This window comes from Leucopleurus acutus, assembly GCF_964270905.1.
Source record: "Leucopleurus acutus genome assembly, chromosome: 4".
NCBI classification, from domain to species: domain Eukaryota; kingdom Metazoa; phylum Chordata; class Mammalia; order Artiodactyla; family Delphinidae; genus Leucopleurus; species Leucopleurus acutus.
The window spans coordinates 63749510-63768215 of NC_139146.1; the positions used below are offsets into that span (position 1 = coordinate 63749510).

The 18706-nt window shown below is 37.3% G+C and overlaps 1 protein-coding gene across 3 annotated transcripts in view; it reads left to right on the plus strand.

Annotated features, from left to right (window-relative positions):
- Positions 1-18706, plus strand: part of WDR19 (WD repeat domain 19) — an 84028-nt gene that overhangs the window by 30273 nt on the left and 35049 nt on the right. For all 3 annotated transcript variants that reach the window (XM_082838831.1, XM_082838830.1, XM_082838832.1), the window contains exons 15-20: positions 6795-6944; positions 10967-11114; positions 11245-11449; positions 14059-14218; positions 14743-14853; positions 18432-18541. In XM_082838831.1, the coding sequence (XP_082694957.1) occupies positions 6795-6944; positions 10967-11114; positions 11245-11449; positions 14059-14218; positions 14743-14853; positions 18432-18541 (884 nt within the window). The remainder of the gene's footprint in view (positions 1-6794; positions 6945-10966; positions 11115-11244; positions 11450-14058; positions 14219-14742; positions 14854-18431; positions 18542-18706) is intronic.

The following is an 18706-nucleotide window of genomic DNA, read 5'->3' on the forward strand; positions in this document are numbered from 1 at the left end:
CATATAGCTATTCGGTTGTTCCAGCAACATTTGTTGAAAACACTATTATTCTGTTGAGTCGATTTTGTACTTTTGTCAAAAATCAATTGTCCATAAATGCACAGATCTTTTTCTGGACTCTCTGTTCATTCTCTTGATCTATTTATCTGTCTTTACATCAGTATCACACTGTTTTGATTACTGTAGCTTTATAATAAGTCTTGAAATCAGGTTGTGTTAGCCCTCTAACTTTTCTGTTTCCTTTTCAAAGTTGTTTTGGCTATTCTCAGTTTTTTGTATTCCCAGTTAAATTTTACAATAAGTTTGTCCAGTTTTACAAAAAGCCTGCTGGTATTTTTATTGGGATTATTGTTGAACTTACAGATCAACTGCCATCGTAACAATATTGAGTCTTCCCACCAAGGAACAAGATATATATCTTCATTTATTTAGATTTTCTTTAATTTCTCTTAGCAGTGTTTTGGAGTTTTCTGTGTACAGGTCTTTCACATCTTGTTTCAGATTTATACCTAAGTATTTCGTATTTTGGGTACTCCTATACATGGTATTGCTTTTTTATTTCGATTTCTGATTATTCATTTCTAGCATATAGACATGCAACTGACTTTTGTATATTCATCTTCTATCCTGAAACCTAACTAAACTCACTAGTTCCAGTAGCGTTTTTTTGGTAGATTCCGTTGGATTTTCTATATAGATGATCATGTCATCTGCTAATAAAGATAGTTTTACTTCTTCCTTTTCAGTCTGCCTTCTATTCCAATATATTGTTGGATAGAAGCAATGAGAGTAGATGTCTTCGTCTTGTTCTTGACCATTAAGTATGATGTCTGTAGGTCTTTTACAGATTCCTGTTATCAGGTTGAAGAAGTTTTCTTCTATTCCTAGTTTACTAAGAATTTCTGTGGATGTTGGATTTTATCAAATACTTTTTCTCCATCTATCGAAATGATCACATGGGTTTTCTTTTTTAGTTTGTTTATAATTTGTGGATTATATTAATTAATTTTCTAGTGTTAAGCCAACCCAGCATTCCTGGGATAACCCCCACTTGATCATGATGTATTCTTCTTTTTATACATTGTTGAATTCATTTACTAAAGTTTTATTTCAAATCTTTATATCTACGTACATGAGGTACATTGGTCTGCTGTTTTCTTTTCCTATGATGCCTTTGTCTGATTTTAGTTTCAGGGTAATGATCATAGAATGAGTTAGTCATCTTCAATTTTCTGGAAGGGTTGATTAGAATTAGTGTTTTGTTTTGTTTTTTGTTTGTTTTTCGCTTAAATGTTTGAAAGAATGTGCCAGTGAAGCCTGCTGGGTGATCAAGCAATTCCTAGCAGCAGTTGAGTAGTACCTGCTAGGTTGGCTTGCTGCACTTCCATAGATTCAGCTGGTAAGGAGGAAGCAGTCCCAAATAGATGTATACAGCAAAGGCAAGATCATGTTGTTAGAGCTCCCCACATCCTTAGTGCCACAGGATAATACCAAACCGAAGGGGTCAGATGCTCTTCTATGTACTCTGTGGTGGAGGACTCAACTCTGCTACAACTAAGGAGTTTATACTCTGCAGCTATACACTAAGGAAGATGAATTGGACAATCCAAGATGAATTGGACATCATTGGAACCAGGGAAGCAGCTGAGAAATTCCTCATGGAAGTCTCCCACAAGACAGAGAGGTGGATGAGAAATGACTCAGTGACAGATTTTCACAAGAGTGCCCATCTCACCATGTTCCTTGTAAGATAACAGAGGATTCTGCCAAGACATGGGTCAGACTACAGTTGAGCCTTGACTCTGTGGCATTGCAAAGTAACCAGGTGCCATGGTGGAGCTGTTTTCCTACGAAGCCTTCTAGGCCTGGAGTTTTTTTATGGGAAGGTTTTAAACTATAAATTTAATTCCTATAATCAATATCAAAATATTTGGGTTATCTGTTTTTTCCATGAGTGAGCTTTGGTAGTTTGTGTTTTTCAAGGAATTTGTCCATTTATCTAAATTATCAAATGTATAGGCATAAAATTATTCATAATATTCCTTATTATCCTTTTAAATATTTGTAGAATCTGTAGTAATATCACCTGTTTCTTTCCTGATTTGGGTAATTTGTGTCATTTTTCCTGATTGGTGTGCCTGGAGGTTTATCAGTTTTGTTTTATCAATCTTTTAGGAGAATACAACTTTTTTGTTTCATTGATTTTTCTCTGTTGTTTTCTGTTTTCTGTTTCATTGACTTCTGCTCTGATCTTTATTTCCTTTCTCCTGCTTATTTTGGCTTTAATTTGTTCTTTTTCTAGTTTCTTAAGATGGAAGCTGAGTTCATTGAGTTGAGACATTCTTTTCTAATATACTCCCTTAGTGCTAGACATTTTCCCCTAAGTACTATCTTAGCAACATCTCGCAAATTCTGATATGTTGTGTTTTATTTTTATTCAGTTCAAAATGTTTTACAATTTCTCTTTTAATTTCTTCTCTGATTCATGGGTTATTTAGAAGTCCAGTGTTTAGTTTTCTAACAATCGAAATTTTACAGAGATCTTTCTGTTATTGGTTTCTGATTTAGTTTTGTTATGGTCAGTGAACATACTTTGTATGACTTGAATCCTTTTAAATTTGTGGGACTTAATTTATGGTACAGAGTGTGATCTATCTTGGTAAATGTTCTTGTGTATTTGGAAAGGATATGCTGTTCTAGAATGTCAGATCAAGGTGGTTGATGATGTTCAAGACTTCTGCAACTTTATATATACTTGTTCTGTCAATTATTGAGAAAATGGTATTGAAAACTCAGATTACAATTGTGGATTTGTCTATTTCTCTTTGCAGTTCTGTCAATTTTTTTTTTATGTGTATTGAAGCTCTGTTATTAGGTACATAACCATTTAGGATGGTTATGTTCTCTTCATAAATTAGCCCCTTTATCATTTTGAAATGACCCTTTTTATCCCTGGCAATAGTCTTTGCTCTGGAATTGATTTTGCCTGATATTAATATAGCCATTCTAGTTTTTTAGAATGTTACCCTGGTATATATTTTTCCATTCTTTTATTTTTAACCATTTGTGTCTTTATATGTAAAATATTTTTCTTGTAGGCACCATATTAATTCTCACAATTTGACAAACTCTGCCTTTTAATTACAGTGTTTATTTTTTTATAAATTTATTTATTTATTTATTTTTGGCTGTGTTGGGTCTTTGTTGCTGCACGTGGGCTTTCTCTAGCTGCAGCGAGTGGGGGCTATTCTTCGTTGCAGTATGCGGGCTCCTCATTGCGGTGGCTTCTCTTGTTACAGAGCATGGGCTCTCGGCGTGCGGGCTTCAGTATTTGTTGCACATGGGCTCAGTAGCTGTGGCTCGCGGGCCCTAGAACTCAGGCTCAGTAGTTGTGGCACTTGGGCTTAGTTGCACCACGGCATGTGGGATCTTCCTGGACCAGGGCTTGAACCCATGTCCCCTGCATTGGCAGGTGGATCCTTAACCACTGCGCCACCAGGGAAGTCCAATTATGTTGTTTAGACTTTTGAATTTAATGAGATTATCTCTGTGTTTAGGTTCGATCTACCATCTCGCTATTTGTTTTCTATTTGTCCCATCTCTTCTTTGTTGCCTTTTTCCTCTTCTTTTGCCTTCTTTTGGATTGTGTATTTTTTACTATTCAATTTTATCTCATTCATTGACCTTATTAGCTACAACTCTTATTTTAGTGGTTGTTTTAGGTTTTGTAGTATACATCCTTAATTTATCACAGGCTACCTTCAAGTGACATTATACCTTGTAAGGTATAGAGAATAGTATAAGTTCATTTATTAGAATAGTATGTGTCCCCTCCTACCTCTGCTGTTGCTGTCATACATTTTACTTTTGCAGGTGTCATAAACCCCATAATACACTGATATTAGTTTTGTTTAAACAATCAATTAAGAGATTTACATAATTAAAAATACCTTATATATTTCTCCATATAGTTACCATTTTTGGTGCCCTTCATTCTATTATGTGGATCCATAGTTCCAGCTGGTATCATTTTCCTTCCACTAAAGGACTTCCTTTATCACTGTTTGTAGTGCTGGTCTGCTGGTGATAAATTCTTTTGCTTTCGTGTCTGAAAACATCTTTATTTCACCTGCATTTTTGAAAACTATTTTTGCTAGATATAGAATTGTAGGTTGACAGTTTTTTCTTTCAGTACTTTAAAGATGTTGCTCCTCTGTCTTCTGGCCTGCATTATTTCTAATGAGAAATTGGTCATCTTTATCTTTGTTCCTCTGTGTGTAAGCTGTCTTTTTCCTCTGGCTTCTTTTAATACTTTATCACTGGTTTTGAGCAAGTTGATTGTGATCTGTCTTGATGTAAGTTTCTTCATATTTCTTGTGCTTGAGGTTGTTGAATCCAAGGGTTTATAGTTTTAATAAAATTTGGAATATTTTCAACCATTATTTCTTCAAATATTTTTTTCTCCCTCTGTTTGCATTCCAATTTCAGAAACTCCCATTATACATATATTAAACCACTTTAAATTATCCCGCAGTTGATGCTCTTTAAATTTTTTTATTCTTTTTTTCTCAGTTTCATTTTGGATAATTTCTACTGCTGTATTTCAAGGTCACTAGCCTTTTTTTCTGTCATGTTTAATCTGCCAGTAGTTTCATCCATCGTATTTTTCATTTCAGACATGGTAGCTCACCTGCAGAAGATATATTAGAGTCTGTTTTTGTATCTTCCATGTCTCCGGTTACCTTTTTAAACATATGCCGTGCAGTGATATTAACTGTTGTAGTTACATTGTCTGCTAATTCTAATATCTGGGTCAGTTTTGATTGATCAGTTATTCTCCTTAATATGGGTTATGTTTTCCTACTTCTTTGCACTCATGGTACTTTTACCTTTTGGGGTGCTGGATGTTTTTGTATTCCTAAAAATACTCTTCAGCTCTGTTCTGGGATGCAGTTAATTTGCTTGGAAACAGTTTGACCCTTTTGAGTCTGATTCTGTGATTTGTTAGGTAGATGTGAAACACTGCTTAGTCTACAGCTGATTACTTCCCACTTTTGAGGCGAGATCTTCCTGAATACTCTACCCAATATCCCATGAATTATGTTTTCCAATCTGGCTATTGGGAACAGTCACTCTTCCCAGTCCTGTGTGAGTGCCAGTCACTGTTCACGCTCATCCTTTTGGATGGTTCTTTTTCCTGGCTTCAGCAGTTTTCTCGTATTTATGCAGTGATTAGTTCTCTGCTGAAGACTCAAGGTAGACCCTTTGAAGAGCTCCAAGGTTCTCTCTCAGTGCAGCTTTCTCCTCTCTGCTACTATACCCTACAAAGTCTAGCCGCCTCCTTCCCTGCCCCCACTGGATTCTCAGCTCTATCTCCTCACCTCAGGGAATCATGCTCCACCTGCATTTTCCCTCCCTTTGCCATGGCTTGAAAACTCTCTCAAGGCGAAAGCTGGAGCATTCACAGGATTACCTTGTTTGTTTCCCATCACTCAGAGATCACTGTCCTTTGTTGCCTTATTCCAATATCTTAAAAACTGTTTTTTCATGTATTTTGTCTGTTATTTTTGGTCATTTTGGGTGGGAAAGTTAAATCACGTCTGTTATTCCATCTTGGCCTGAATAGAAATCTAAGATATTATTATGTTTTTATTTCAATTAAACTTTTTATTTTGAGATCATCATAGATTCACATGAAATTGTAAGAAACAATACAGAGAGATCTTAATAAACCCTTTTCCTAGTTTCCCCCAATGGTAATATTACATTGCATATCACAACCAGGGTATTGACATTAATAGTCAAGATACAGAACAATTCTGTCACTACAAGGATCCTTCATGTTGCTGTTTTATCTCCACATCCACTTTCCTCCTGCCCCCACCTCATCCTTAATCCCTGGTAACAAATAATATGGCTTTTCTGGTGTATTCCAATGATCTATGTGTCTGTCCCTCCACCAATACTACAGAATCTTGATGGCTGTAGCTATAAAAAAAAGTCTTGAAATTTAATATACTAATTTTCCCACTATATTTTTTCAAAACTGTTTTAGCTATTGTAGTTCCTTTGCCGGTCCATATAAATTTTAGAATAATCTTGTCTGCGTCTACAAAAAAATCTTGTTGAGATTTTTGTTGGAATTATATTAAACTTATATATAAGTTCAGGAGAAGTAACATGTTTACTATGACACCAATCCATGAATACAGTACACCTCTCCATTTATTCAAATGTTCTTTAATTCTTTCATTAGTGTTTTTTAGTTTTCAGCGCACAAATCCTATGCATGCTTTGTTGAATTTACACCTAAGTATTTAATTTTTTTGAGTGATTGTAAATGATATATTTTAAAATTTTGATGTCTACATGTTCTTTGCTAACATATAGAACTACAATTGATTGTATCTGGTGGGTTTTGGTTTATTTTTTATTTTAAACTTAATTTTCTAATTTATCTATTAATTAACAGCAAAAATATTTAAAGTAACATGACTTGAAAGTCACTCAAACAATAAGGGTATTTCTTGCAAGTGGAAAATCTGAAAAATCAATTAAGCTTTAATATCACTAAGAATGTTAGAATTAATAGACTGTTTAATCACATGTGCATTTTCATTTTACTTATTTTCTTGGGTCTGTACTTGGCTCATATAGTAAATATTATTCTTAAATTCTTCCTTGATCAAAAATATGACATTTTTTTCCTTTAAGTTAGGAAATATGTTTAACATAAATGCTGAAAGTCTGTATCTTCTTGACAACCTTTTATTTCTATGACTGTATTTTTTTAGACTGGTGTCATTCAGTATTTCTACATTGAAGATTGGCAATTTGTTAATGATTATCGACATCCTGTCAGTGTGAAAAAGATTTTTCCTGACCCAAATGGGACCAGATTAGTTTTCATTGATGAAAAAAGTGATGGATATGTCTACTGTCCAGTAAGTCAAGAAAAGTTTTCAAATGCTTGTCTTTAAAAAATGCAACATATGAAGAAAAAAGTGTTTTTAAAATATATTCCATATATAAGATCATTTTCTCTTAAACCTTGCCAAGGATTGTAGTACTTTGTTATCATGTTTGTGATATCATGTTTGTGATCCGTTTTCATGACTATTTACATCAAGAAAAGTTTTTCCATTATTTTGCCATTTTTCAGTGTTAAAAATCTTCAGAGAGATTTTTTAGTGGAAAGAATAGTTGTTCTATTCTGCACCATTTTTAACCTTATCTACTGCACAGTATTACAGTGTATCTTCAGGTACATGAGTTTTCTCTCTAGAAATGCAGTAGCTTCAGAGGGCAGGGACTGTTCTTTATCCTTTTTGTCCACCTCAGTTGATTTTCCTCTTCCCTTAAAGATCCTGAACATAAAGGAAAGGTATTTTTGTATTAGGTGATTGAAAACAGATGAACCCATTTTTAGACTTAGTTACTCTTACTTTTAAACATCCTTAACTTTTTTGAGAATAGATTTAGATAAAGGAGATGTTGTGTTTTTACATTATCTACTATACTTGAATTTTTCATTTATTTTTGATATCCAGTTAATGATTTGTATGTTGCTGGTCAGAGTTCACACAGCCTACAGCTGCTCTTGGACCCACCCTTAGTAACTGTTCCCTAGGCGTCTGTGCTTCACCACAGTGAAGACATGACTCAATGAAGACAGCTCTCCCCTCACAATACACTCTCCTAGATATAAAGACTTTCTTCCTTCCATTTCTGTCTCTCTCTTCCTCTCCTACCTTCCTTTCTTTATCTTCCCTTCATTTTTTTTCTTTCTCTTTTCTTTCTTTGACAAATGTAACAGGTTTCCATGGGTGTCTGAATTATTTATGCCAAATTCCTAATATTCTAGTTATTCAACCCATTTCTCGATCACAAAACAAATGAGGAAAACTGACCTAAATAAAAAGATGACCTTGCGTTCCCTCTACTTAATAAGGAAATTCAATCTGTAGAGATTTCCTTTCTGGAACAGGGTATACGGAGTTAAGCTGCCTTGCTTCCTATGTGGGTTCACCCCAGGTGGAGTCTGCTGTTTAGACAGGGTGCACAAGAGGGTAGCAGGGTGCAGTGGGCATCTGACAGGACTGAGAGTGAGAAGTGGGGTCTGACGGCTCGGAGAAGGGCCAGACCTGTCCCGAACAAGTTGATGCTTTTTTCTTTCTCCTTTTACAGTTCTCCTTTCCTTGATAATTTCTGTCAAAGAGGCTAGTGTGACCTCCTTCCTGGGGTTGGGATGAGGTTTCAGTGAGCTGATTTTTCCAAACATATTATCGGGCATAGGGTAGCTATTTAGCAGGGGTTAGTTAAAGCTCTGCCCTCTTTACCTCTTTATCACAACTTAAAACCCTCACATTCCAGAATTTTGTCACCTGTTGCTGCTCATCCCCAATCCCTTTTCCAAGTCTAACCTGAAACTCAGCTAAGTTAAAAACAAAAACCCTGGTGAAACAAATCCGCACAAAAGAATGACTCCACGAGGGCATAGCCCCTCCCTAACCCAACATGGGGTTGGGTGTGAACTTCTTTCCAAGTTAGGGTCTCATTGGTAGGTTAGAGTTTTAGGTTGTTGGATAAGATATCCGAGGGGCGTGTGGTACCCACAGGAGCAGTCCCTCTTTTAAATAATACCCAGTCTTGCCTAGGAGTAAGGCCAGCCTGGCAGGGAAGGGAAAGGAGAGCTTGTGGTGCAGAGCCTCCCCACACCTCAGACACAAGAGGAAGCTATGCTAAGGCCCTTGGACTCTTGACCAGAGTGCTGTGCTGTTTTTATTTTATTTTTTTTAACACTCACCCTGTCATAGTGTGCTACTATTGCAGCTTACTTTTTCATCCAACTTCAAAGTGAGAGAAACATTGCTTCTGTGATGTACATATATGAAAGTATATAATAATTCAAACCACAACTATTCCTCTTTAAAATTCCCATATATACTCGCAATTTCTCTTCATGTGTACATTTATTCAACCTCTTTTCCCTCACTGTGTGGATGGCAAGGAAGTGACTCCTGTCATACATTAGAGTTGGGAGAGATGGCTTTTTTCTTACATGTGCCCTAATGAAAACCTTGCACCCCATCACTCCCTATATACCCATAAAGGCTGACTTGTGATATACTGTAGGAAGTTCATAAACAGAGGCAGTAGAGTATAGTAGTTTAGTGCATGGGCAGACAGACAAACCTGGATTTGAGATTAGTAATAATGACAACTAATATTTCCATGCTGAGTATGCTGTACATATATCAGGGATTTCTTGTAATCCTTAAAGCAGCCCCAGAGATCAATACTCCTATCTTGCCATTTTACAGGTGGAGAAATTAAGGCATAGAAAAGGTAAGTCACTTGTCCAAGGTCACACAGTCAGCACATGGTATCAGTGGTGTGAGACTAGGCCAGCTTCCTCCAGGACTCTCACTTTGATTGGATTCCCAGTTTCCGCATCTATAAAATGAAAATGGTTCCAGTACCTACTTTGTAGATTGTATAAAAATTAAATGGGATAATGCACATAAAGCTTTCAGTACAGCATCTGCCACATAGTAAGCATTTAACAAATGGTTACCCCCTTTAAAACATTTCTACCATCTAGCACTGGTGTGCTCATCCTTACAAACTGAGAGTCAGTATGACATAGTGGCTAGAAGCATAGACTGTGGAGCCAGACTGCCTGGTTCAAATCCTGACTCTTCAGCATATTAGCTGTGTGGCTTTGGGCAGATTTCTGTGTGCCTGTTTCTTCATCTGCAAAATGGGCATAATAGAATCTGTCTTATAGAGTAAGAGATTAGAATTCAATATATTAAATTATAAACTATTAAATTATATATATACTTACATATCTTAAAGTAATTCTATATATTAAATTCAGTAAGTATAATTTACAAAAAGTAATTTATAAGGTAAATTAAGTAAATATAAGTACAATAAGTATAATTAAATATAAGTACACTTCTTGGTAAGCAACACTATCCAATAGAAATGTAATTTGAACTACATACATAATTTTAAATTTTCTACTAGTCACATTTTTTAAAACAGGTGAAATTAATTTTAATAAGATTTTTAATTTAACCCAATATTATCATTTCAGTATGTAATCAACATAAAAATTATTAATGAGATGTTTTACACTCTTTTTTTCATACTAACTCCTTGAGATCTGGTGGGTAGTTTACACTTACCCACATCCCAATTTGGACTAGACACATTTCAGTGCTTAAGAGCCACATGTGGATATTAAATAGTGGCTGTAGTGTATTGTATGGCTGTATAATATTAGTTATTATTATCTATAGGAATTTTATATTTCATTCTTATTTTGAGAGGAAGATAGATTAGAGAGGAGGCAGGTGTTTCTTAGCTTCACATTGAGGATATATATAAGCCTATCTGCCTGAGGAATATGTGGAATCGGAATATGTGGACTGATTTTTTTTTTAATAGCTTATATTACTGTAACTATAGTTTATGTTTGTTGGAATTGCGCTGTAGAGAAGTTTTTGAAATAAAACATACCGAGTGTAATTTATATAAATCTCAAATCATATACAAATTAATTTGTTTCTTCTCTAGTTGGAGCATTTCTGTACCCAGTACTATTGAAAATTTTCTAAGCACAAGTGTGTTCATAGTTTAAATTTCCATCATCTTGAGCAACTTCAACTTTTTTTCTTAACCTGAAGTTTTGTGTCCAGACTTGTAGTTTTTCCTGCAAATTCACCAAATTTTAGATAAAATCCTTGATTTTCCATATAACTACAGGTTTTTTTCAAGCCAGACCTCTAGGAACAGGAAAAGAAACGTTTCTTCCTTTATCTTGGGATGTTGCTGAGTTGAATGTGGGTTGGTAAGCTTTGCCAGCTAAGGCTGTAGACAGGCTCCTTCCTACCGAGGCAAATGATAGTGGTTTAAGTACAGACGTGGGGCAAATCTGTAAATCCTTATTTTGTAGGTTAATGATGCTACGTATGAGATTCCAGATTTTTCACCAACCATTAAAGGTGTTCTTTGGGAAAACTGGCCAATGGATAAAGGTGTGTTTATTGCCTACGATGATGATAAGGTGTACACTTATGTCTTTCACAAGGACACTATACAAGGTACTTAATCACTTTTTTTTGTACATTTACTGAGAAATACATTTCCATTGCAGTGAAATTAAAACATTCCTTTCTGATGTGTGTGCTGAGTATTAGCTTTCAGCATTAAGATGTCTGTTTTATAATATAGGATCCAAGGTCATTTTGGCTGGTGGCACCAAAGTTCCCTTCTGTCATAAACCTTTGCTGTTATATAACGGAGAGTTGACCTGCCAGACACAGAGTGGAAAAATAAACAGCATCTACCTTAGCACCCACAGCTTCCTCCACAGTTTAAAAGATGTGGAGCTTAATGATCTGAGGCAGATGCTGACGCAGACTTTAATGCTAAAGAGGTATGGTTTTAAATACTTCTCGTGGGGCCTCTCATTTGCTTTTGTGATTTTAAAGGTCAACTTCTATTAAAATAGTTAGAGGTAATAGTATTTACCTCATTTACTTCACAGGATTATTGTGAGGCTCAGATAAGATGATGGATATGAGAATGTATATAAATTCTAAGGGAAGTACTTTTGTACAACACTATCAGTGCTTTATTCCAAGAAAAGCCCTTCAGAACAAAAAGGTTTCCCATCACCCAAATAGCACAGTTATTGTGAAATTCTAATAAACGTAATTATTTCAACACTCTTAATTTCATCATAACAAAGTTTGATTTTACCTTACTTAAGATTTCCTTTTCCTGCTTTTTCCTCTCACCTCTTAGGGCCACTGTGAATTTCTTTGTGGTTCTGATTCTTCTCACCATCTCTTAAATGTTGCTCTTCCTCAGGGTCCCTTGAGCTCCTTTCTTCTCTTCTCACTCTAATTATTCTTCCAGAGTGAATCTCCTCAAAGATGGTTTCAGTACCATCTATACGAGGCTGACTCCAAAATGTGCATCCTTGACTTAAAACTCTGTTTACCACTGCCTCCCAGTCATAGGTAGTTGGGAGTCCATGAGTTCCTCAAAGTTGCCTCATCATCTTCCCCAGCCTCCCCCGCTGCCCTAATCACATTGTACACATGCCCTACCACCCACCCACACACGCACACACACACACCCTCACACACACACCCTCTCACACACAAACACCCTCACACACACACCTTCACACACACATGCTCACACACACACCCCTCACACACACATACCCTCACACCTTCACACACACACCCTCACACACACACCCTCACACACACACGCTCACATACACCCTCACATGCTCACACACACACCCTCACACATCCTCACACACACACCCTCACACCCACTCACCCTCTCACACACACCCTCACACGCACACCCTCACACACACACAGCTTCACACACACGTTCACACTCACACCCTCACACACACACATACCCTCACACACACACACACCCTCACACACACACACAGACACACACCCCACACACACATACACCAGGTCCTTTTGTCCTCTGCTATTCCCCCACCTTAACTCAGGCCCTCACGTGGAGTAGTGTATAGCGGAACCACTCCTGACTGCTCTCTCTTATGGTAGCCTCATCTAATCTATTCTCTACACACTTTGGAAAATGTGAATCTGATCCTGTCATTTCCCTGGTGAAGATCTTCCAGTGACTTCCTGTTTTCTTTAGGAAGAAACCCCTGCTTCTCAGGGACCTCAGCATGACATGCTAGGTTCATGATGATTTAATACTAGCCTCATCTGTCCCCACTCCTCCACTCCTCTCTGTGCACTGACTGCTTGGATTCAGTATTTTTCATGATTTCTTGCCTTGGCACGAGCCGCTTTTTCATCCTGGGCTGCCCCTCCCTGTCTCTGTAGATAGTAACTCTTCATTCTTCACCATACAGTGGAGCGCTCTCCTCCTCCAGGAAGCCTTCCCAGAAGCCCCGACCACTGGCAGTCTAGGTCAGGGCCTTTCCGATGTGTTGCCTCAGAGCCAGGATCCAGTGTGCAGAGTGGTTTAGCACATGTTATCTCTTACCACTGTGTGACCTGGGCTGGATTTTTAAGGCCTCTAAGCCTCACTTTCCTCAGCTCTAAAGGAGAAATAATAATAATACATAGTGGCTAGGGTCGTTAGGGTGATCCAGCGAGAGAATTTACACAAAGCACTTAGCACAAAGATTCACATATTGTAGGCACTCCGGTACCTTTGTCATACTGTGTCATAGTCATCTGTCTTCTTACCTGACTCTTCCACCTTCCCCAAGTATGACTGCCTAAAGGACAGTGATCTGCATTTGAGCCTTACGTCTTGGTTCCTGGCACATAATGGTGCTCAGTGAATGTGTGTTGGATGGAAAAATGCATCAGTGAATAGAGGGGGAGGCGTAACATATTCATTAATGTAGGGGTTCCACAAAAAGTCTCACTGGCATTTATGGTTAAGTTTTATACCAGAGGTCAGCAAGCTTTTTCTGTTATGGTCCAGATGGTAATTATTTCAGGCGTTAAGGGCCATAGGGTCTGTCACACCTACTCAGGCCAGCTGTTGCAGTGCAAGCACAGCCAAGACAGTCCGTAAAGAGCGGGCGGGTGAGTGTCTTTGTTCCACTCACACTTTATTCTCCAAAACAGGCAGCTGTGGGCCATAGTTTGCTGACCTCTGTTTTAAAGTTCCCAGTTTATAGGGATAGAGTACTAATTTTATTAGAATTATGTGAGAACAAAAATAATTTTCATCTGTGTGTGAAGTAAACCAAAAATAAATAAACAGAATTAGTTGTTGATGAGGGAAGGTGGTTATACAGAATAGATTCAGATTAATTCAAGAAATTCAAGAAAAAACATCTGCATAAAACTGGAAGAAAAGTTTATGTAGCTTTTCATAACTTGAAAATGACTAAAGATTAAGAAATGTTTCTGCAAAATTTATCTAGGGCATAACATTAAATTATATACTATCTGAAAATTGCCTAATACGGGGCAAATAGAGCTCCCTGATTAAGCTTATGTACTCAACTGCTAGGTTTTCTGATGCTTGGGAAATGTGCAAGATTCTGAATGATCATGCTGCCTGGAATGAGTTGGCCAGAGCTTGTCTACACCACATGGAAGTGGAGTTTGCAATCCGTGTTTATCGAACAATTGGAAACGTTGGCATGGTGATGTCCTTGGAACAAATAAAGGTAAACAGCATCTTATGGGAAGATGCTTTAGCATTTAAATGGTGTTTAGTCAAACATTTAAAATTTCTGCAGTTAATCTTACCTAACTCATAAACATTAATTGATAGACCACTACCACTTCCTCCTAAGTTAAATTTAAATGGTGTTTAGTCAAACATTTAAAATTTCTGCAGTTAATCTTACCTAACTCATAAACATTAATTGATAGACCACTACCACTTCCTCCTAAGTACAGTCCTTAAATAAAAAACCCTCGTATTGGGCTTCCCTGGTGGCGCAGTGGTTGAGAGTCCGCCTGCCGATGCAGGGGACACGGGTTCGTGCCCCGGTCTGGGAAGATCGCATATGCCATGGAGCGGCTGGGCCTGTGAGCCATGGCCGCTGAGCCTGCGTGTCCAGAGCCTGTGCTCTGCAACGGGAGAGGCCACAGCAGTGAGAGGCCCGCATACCACAAAAAAAAAACCCAAAACAAAACAAAACAAAACCCTTGTATTTCTTCTCATTAAAACTGCTTTTATTTGTAGGGAATAGAGGACTACAATCTTTTGGCAGGACATCTTGCCATGTTTACTAATGATTTCAACCTGGCTCAGGACCTGTACCTGGCATCCAGCTGTCCCATTGCTGCCCTGGAGGTACGGCTCTCACCTTTTGTAGAGTTAAAATCTCTCAGCAACAGATACCACATGCTTTCCCCCTCCTGGAATTCAGACTTCAGCTTTAAGAATTCCTGAGTATTCATTAACTTTAGAAATATTTTCATTCTGCATTCTGTGGAGCCATAAAAGGCATGGTATTGTAACATTACCAAATAATTTTAAAGTCAGACTGTGTCCAGAGAGGACAGATTCCGTAACTTACAAAAACGCACACAAATAAAAACAGCCACCATTTCTTTCTTTCTTTCTTTCTTCTTTATTTTATAGACAAAGATGTTTATTTTAAGAGTATTTGTTTTTTTGTTTCTTTTAACATCTTTATTGGAGTATAATTGCTTTACAATGGTGTGTTAGTTTCTGCTTTATAACAAAGTGAATCAGCTATACACATACATATATCCCCATATCACCTCCCTCTTGCGTCTCCCTCCCACCCTCCCTATCCCACCCCTCCAGGTGGTCACAAAGCACCGAGCTGATCTCCCTGTGCTATGCGGCTGCTTCCCACTAGCTATCTATTTTACATTTGGTAGTGTATATATGTGCATGCCACTCTCTCACTTCATGCCAGCTTACCTTTCCCTCTCTCCGTGTCCTCAAGTCCATTCTCTAGTCTGCGTCTTTATTCCTGTCCTGCCCCTAGGTTCTTCAGAACCTTTTTTTTTTTTTTAGATTCCATATATATGTGTTAGCATACAATATTCGTTTTTCTCTTTCTGACTTACTTCACTCTGTATGACAGACTCTAGGTCCATCCACCTCACTACAAATAACTCAATTTCGTTTATTTTTACTGCTGAATAATATTCCATTGTATATATGTGCTGCATCTTCTTTATCCATTCGTCTGTCGATGGACACTTAGGTTGGTTCCATGTCCTGGCTATTGTAAATAGAGCTGCAATGAACATTGTGGTGCATGACTTTTTTTGAATTATGGTTTTCTCAGGGCGTATGCACAGTAATGAGATTGCTGGGTCATATGGTAGTTCTATTTTAAGTTTTTTAAGGAACCTCCATACTGTTCTCCATAGTGGCTGTATCAATTTACATTCCCACAACAGTGCAAGAGGGTTCCCTTTTCTCCACACCCTCTCCAGCATTTATTGTTTGTAGATTTTTTGATGATGGCCATTCTGACTAGTGTGAGGTGATACCTCATGGTGGTTTTGATTTGCATTTCTCTAATGATTAGTGATGTTGAGCATCCTTTCATGTGTTTGTTGGCAATCTCTATATCTTCTTTGGAGAAATGTCAATTTAGGTCTTCTGCCCATTTTTGGATTGGGTTGTTTCTGTTTTTGATATTGAGCTGCATGAGCTGCTTGTAAATTTTGGAGATTAGTCCTTTGTCAGTTGCTTCATTTGCAAATATTTTCTCCCATTCTGAGGGTTGTCTTTTCGTCTTGTTTATGGTTTCCTTTGCTTGCAAAAGCTTTTAAGTTTCATTAGGCCCCATTTGTTTATTTTTGTTTTTATTTCCATTTCTCTAGGAGGTGGGTCAAAAATGATCTTGCTGTGATTTATGTCAAAGAGTGTTCTTCCTATGTTTTCCTCTAAGAGTTTTATCGTGTCTGGCCTTACATTTAGGTCTTTAACCCATTTTGAGTTTATTTTTGTGTATGGTGTTAGGGAGTGTTCTAATTTCATTCTTTTACATGTAGCTGTCCAGTTTTCCCAGCACCACTTATTGAAGAGGCTGTCTTTTCTCCATTGTATATGCTTGCCTCCTTTATCAAAGATAAGGTGACCGTAGGTGCATGGGTTTTTCTCTGAACAGCCACCATTTATTGAGTGCTCACATGTGCCAGGCACTTTTTTAAGCATTGACATATTTTAAATTCATTTAACCTTCACAACAGTCCTGTGAAATAATACTATTATTTTCTCTATTTTCCAAATGGGAAAATTGAGGCGCATTTGTCTTTTATTTATTATGTGAAATTCTCTTGTGTATGAAGAGGGCGTTAAGGCTTGTGTATCATCACCAGTTTCCCAGAGGTGAGTGTTGCAGGGGAAGGATTAGAAATGAGTGAAGGACCTAGTTCAACGCAAGGAAGGAGAGAGCTGTGGCTGTGTAGAGTAGTGGTTAAGAACGTGGACTTTAGAGTCAGACGTGGCTGGGTTCAGATCCCAGCTCTGTGTAACCTTGGACAAGTTATTTCATCTCTCTGTGCCCTAGATCCCATTTAAAGGAGGGATAACAATATCTAGCCCACAGGGTGTTGTAAAGATTTAATTATGAGATTAGGTCTTTTGGAACAGTGCCTGAAGGGCTGTAAAGACAGAGATGGTGGCTGCTGACACTCACATTATTTCACCCCAGCCAGCATTTCTACAACCACATAGAGGGAAGCATATTTGCTGTTGATTTCACAACTTCTCTTTTCAAATTGTTCTATAGCAAATTTTCATTTTAAAATTTTAAGTGAACTAAATTACTTTTGTTTTAAGAAAAAATTAGATAATATTACAACATTATTTGAGCTCATTGGGGACACCCTGGGAAATTTCAGAACTTGGATTGGTAAGCACTGAAGTAGGAACATGGCTGCACTGAGTGAGGGCAACGATGTCATCCCAGCTCTTCTGCATTAGCTGTGGACACTTGTGTGCTGCTGGATTTGTAAAGGATTTAAGGTGATGGCTTCACAATGGAAAGAGGTGATTGCACCCTGTTGTTCCTTTAACCTCACTTTGAAGACTGATAGGTTAGCTAAGTAAAGAGGTTGGAAGCAAAGCCCTACTGCCCAGCCCTGCCACACACTAACAATGAGAATTTGTGTGCAAAACTCCCTCTCTTTGCCTCAGTTTCTGGATCCCTAAAATGGGCACAAGAGCAGCTCATTACAAAAAGCCTAGTTGTGAAGAGTAAATAGGCTAATGTCCTAAAACAGTACCTGGCAGAAAATAGCACTTACAAAATGTTAGCCATTATTAATTCTTTACAAAGAGTGAATAAAGTGAGGAATGAACTCTAAAAAATTAATGATTTAATCTTTAATGGTTAGTTTATATGTGGAATTATGTACCAGACACATATAAAAGACCTTGGGAGCCAGAGAGAAAGACACGTTCACGTTTTATTTATGTTTGCTACTATTCATCTCATGATATAGGTTCAGATTTTCTCAGAAAATAACATCAGTTCCTATAGTAAAGTATTTCTCAACTTTTTCTTTATTATCTCCCCTCTAAGAAGAAATATTAATTTTAATTTAGCTGATTGAATTAATTTTAATTCAATTTAATTTTTTCCTATGGAGAAAAATTAACTACTAAAGAGAATAAGATTTTGTTTAGGATTGAGTTTTGGAGGGCCACAAACCATTGTAATAGCCAAGATGTTTTTGGTCTCCAAGAACCAATTTTCACCCTTTTGGAGGCTCTGTCACCTGCATTGAGAATGTATGCTATAGTAATTTATTGTCTTTGGAAAGACCAAGTTTCATTTTTTAAACAAAAAGTATCTGTAATCACTTTTATTAAAAACTATATGGTGACTGTGCAGAATAATTTGCTATTTGAAATTAATATCTCTCTCTTCCTAATAGATGAGAAGGGATTTACAGCACTGGGACAGTGCTCTACAACTGGCAAAGCGTTTAGCCCCAGACCAAATACCTTTTATATCAAAAGAATATGCTATTCAGCTTGAATTCACGTAAGTACTTGTCTTTATATGTTTCAGTCAGTATCTAATTATTGAATATCTTCAATTTTAAACAGCTGTTCATTATAAGGCCATTGATTTAATAATTAAATCCATTGATTTAATAATTGCTTCTTAGGTGGAAAAAGCCATATTAATTATACATCCAAAAAGTTT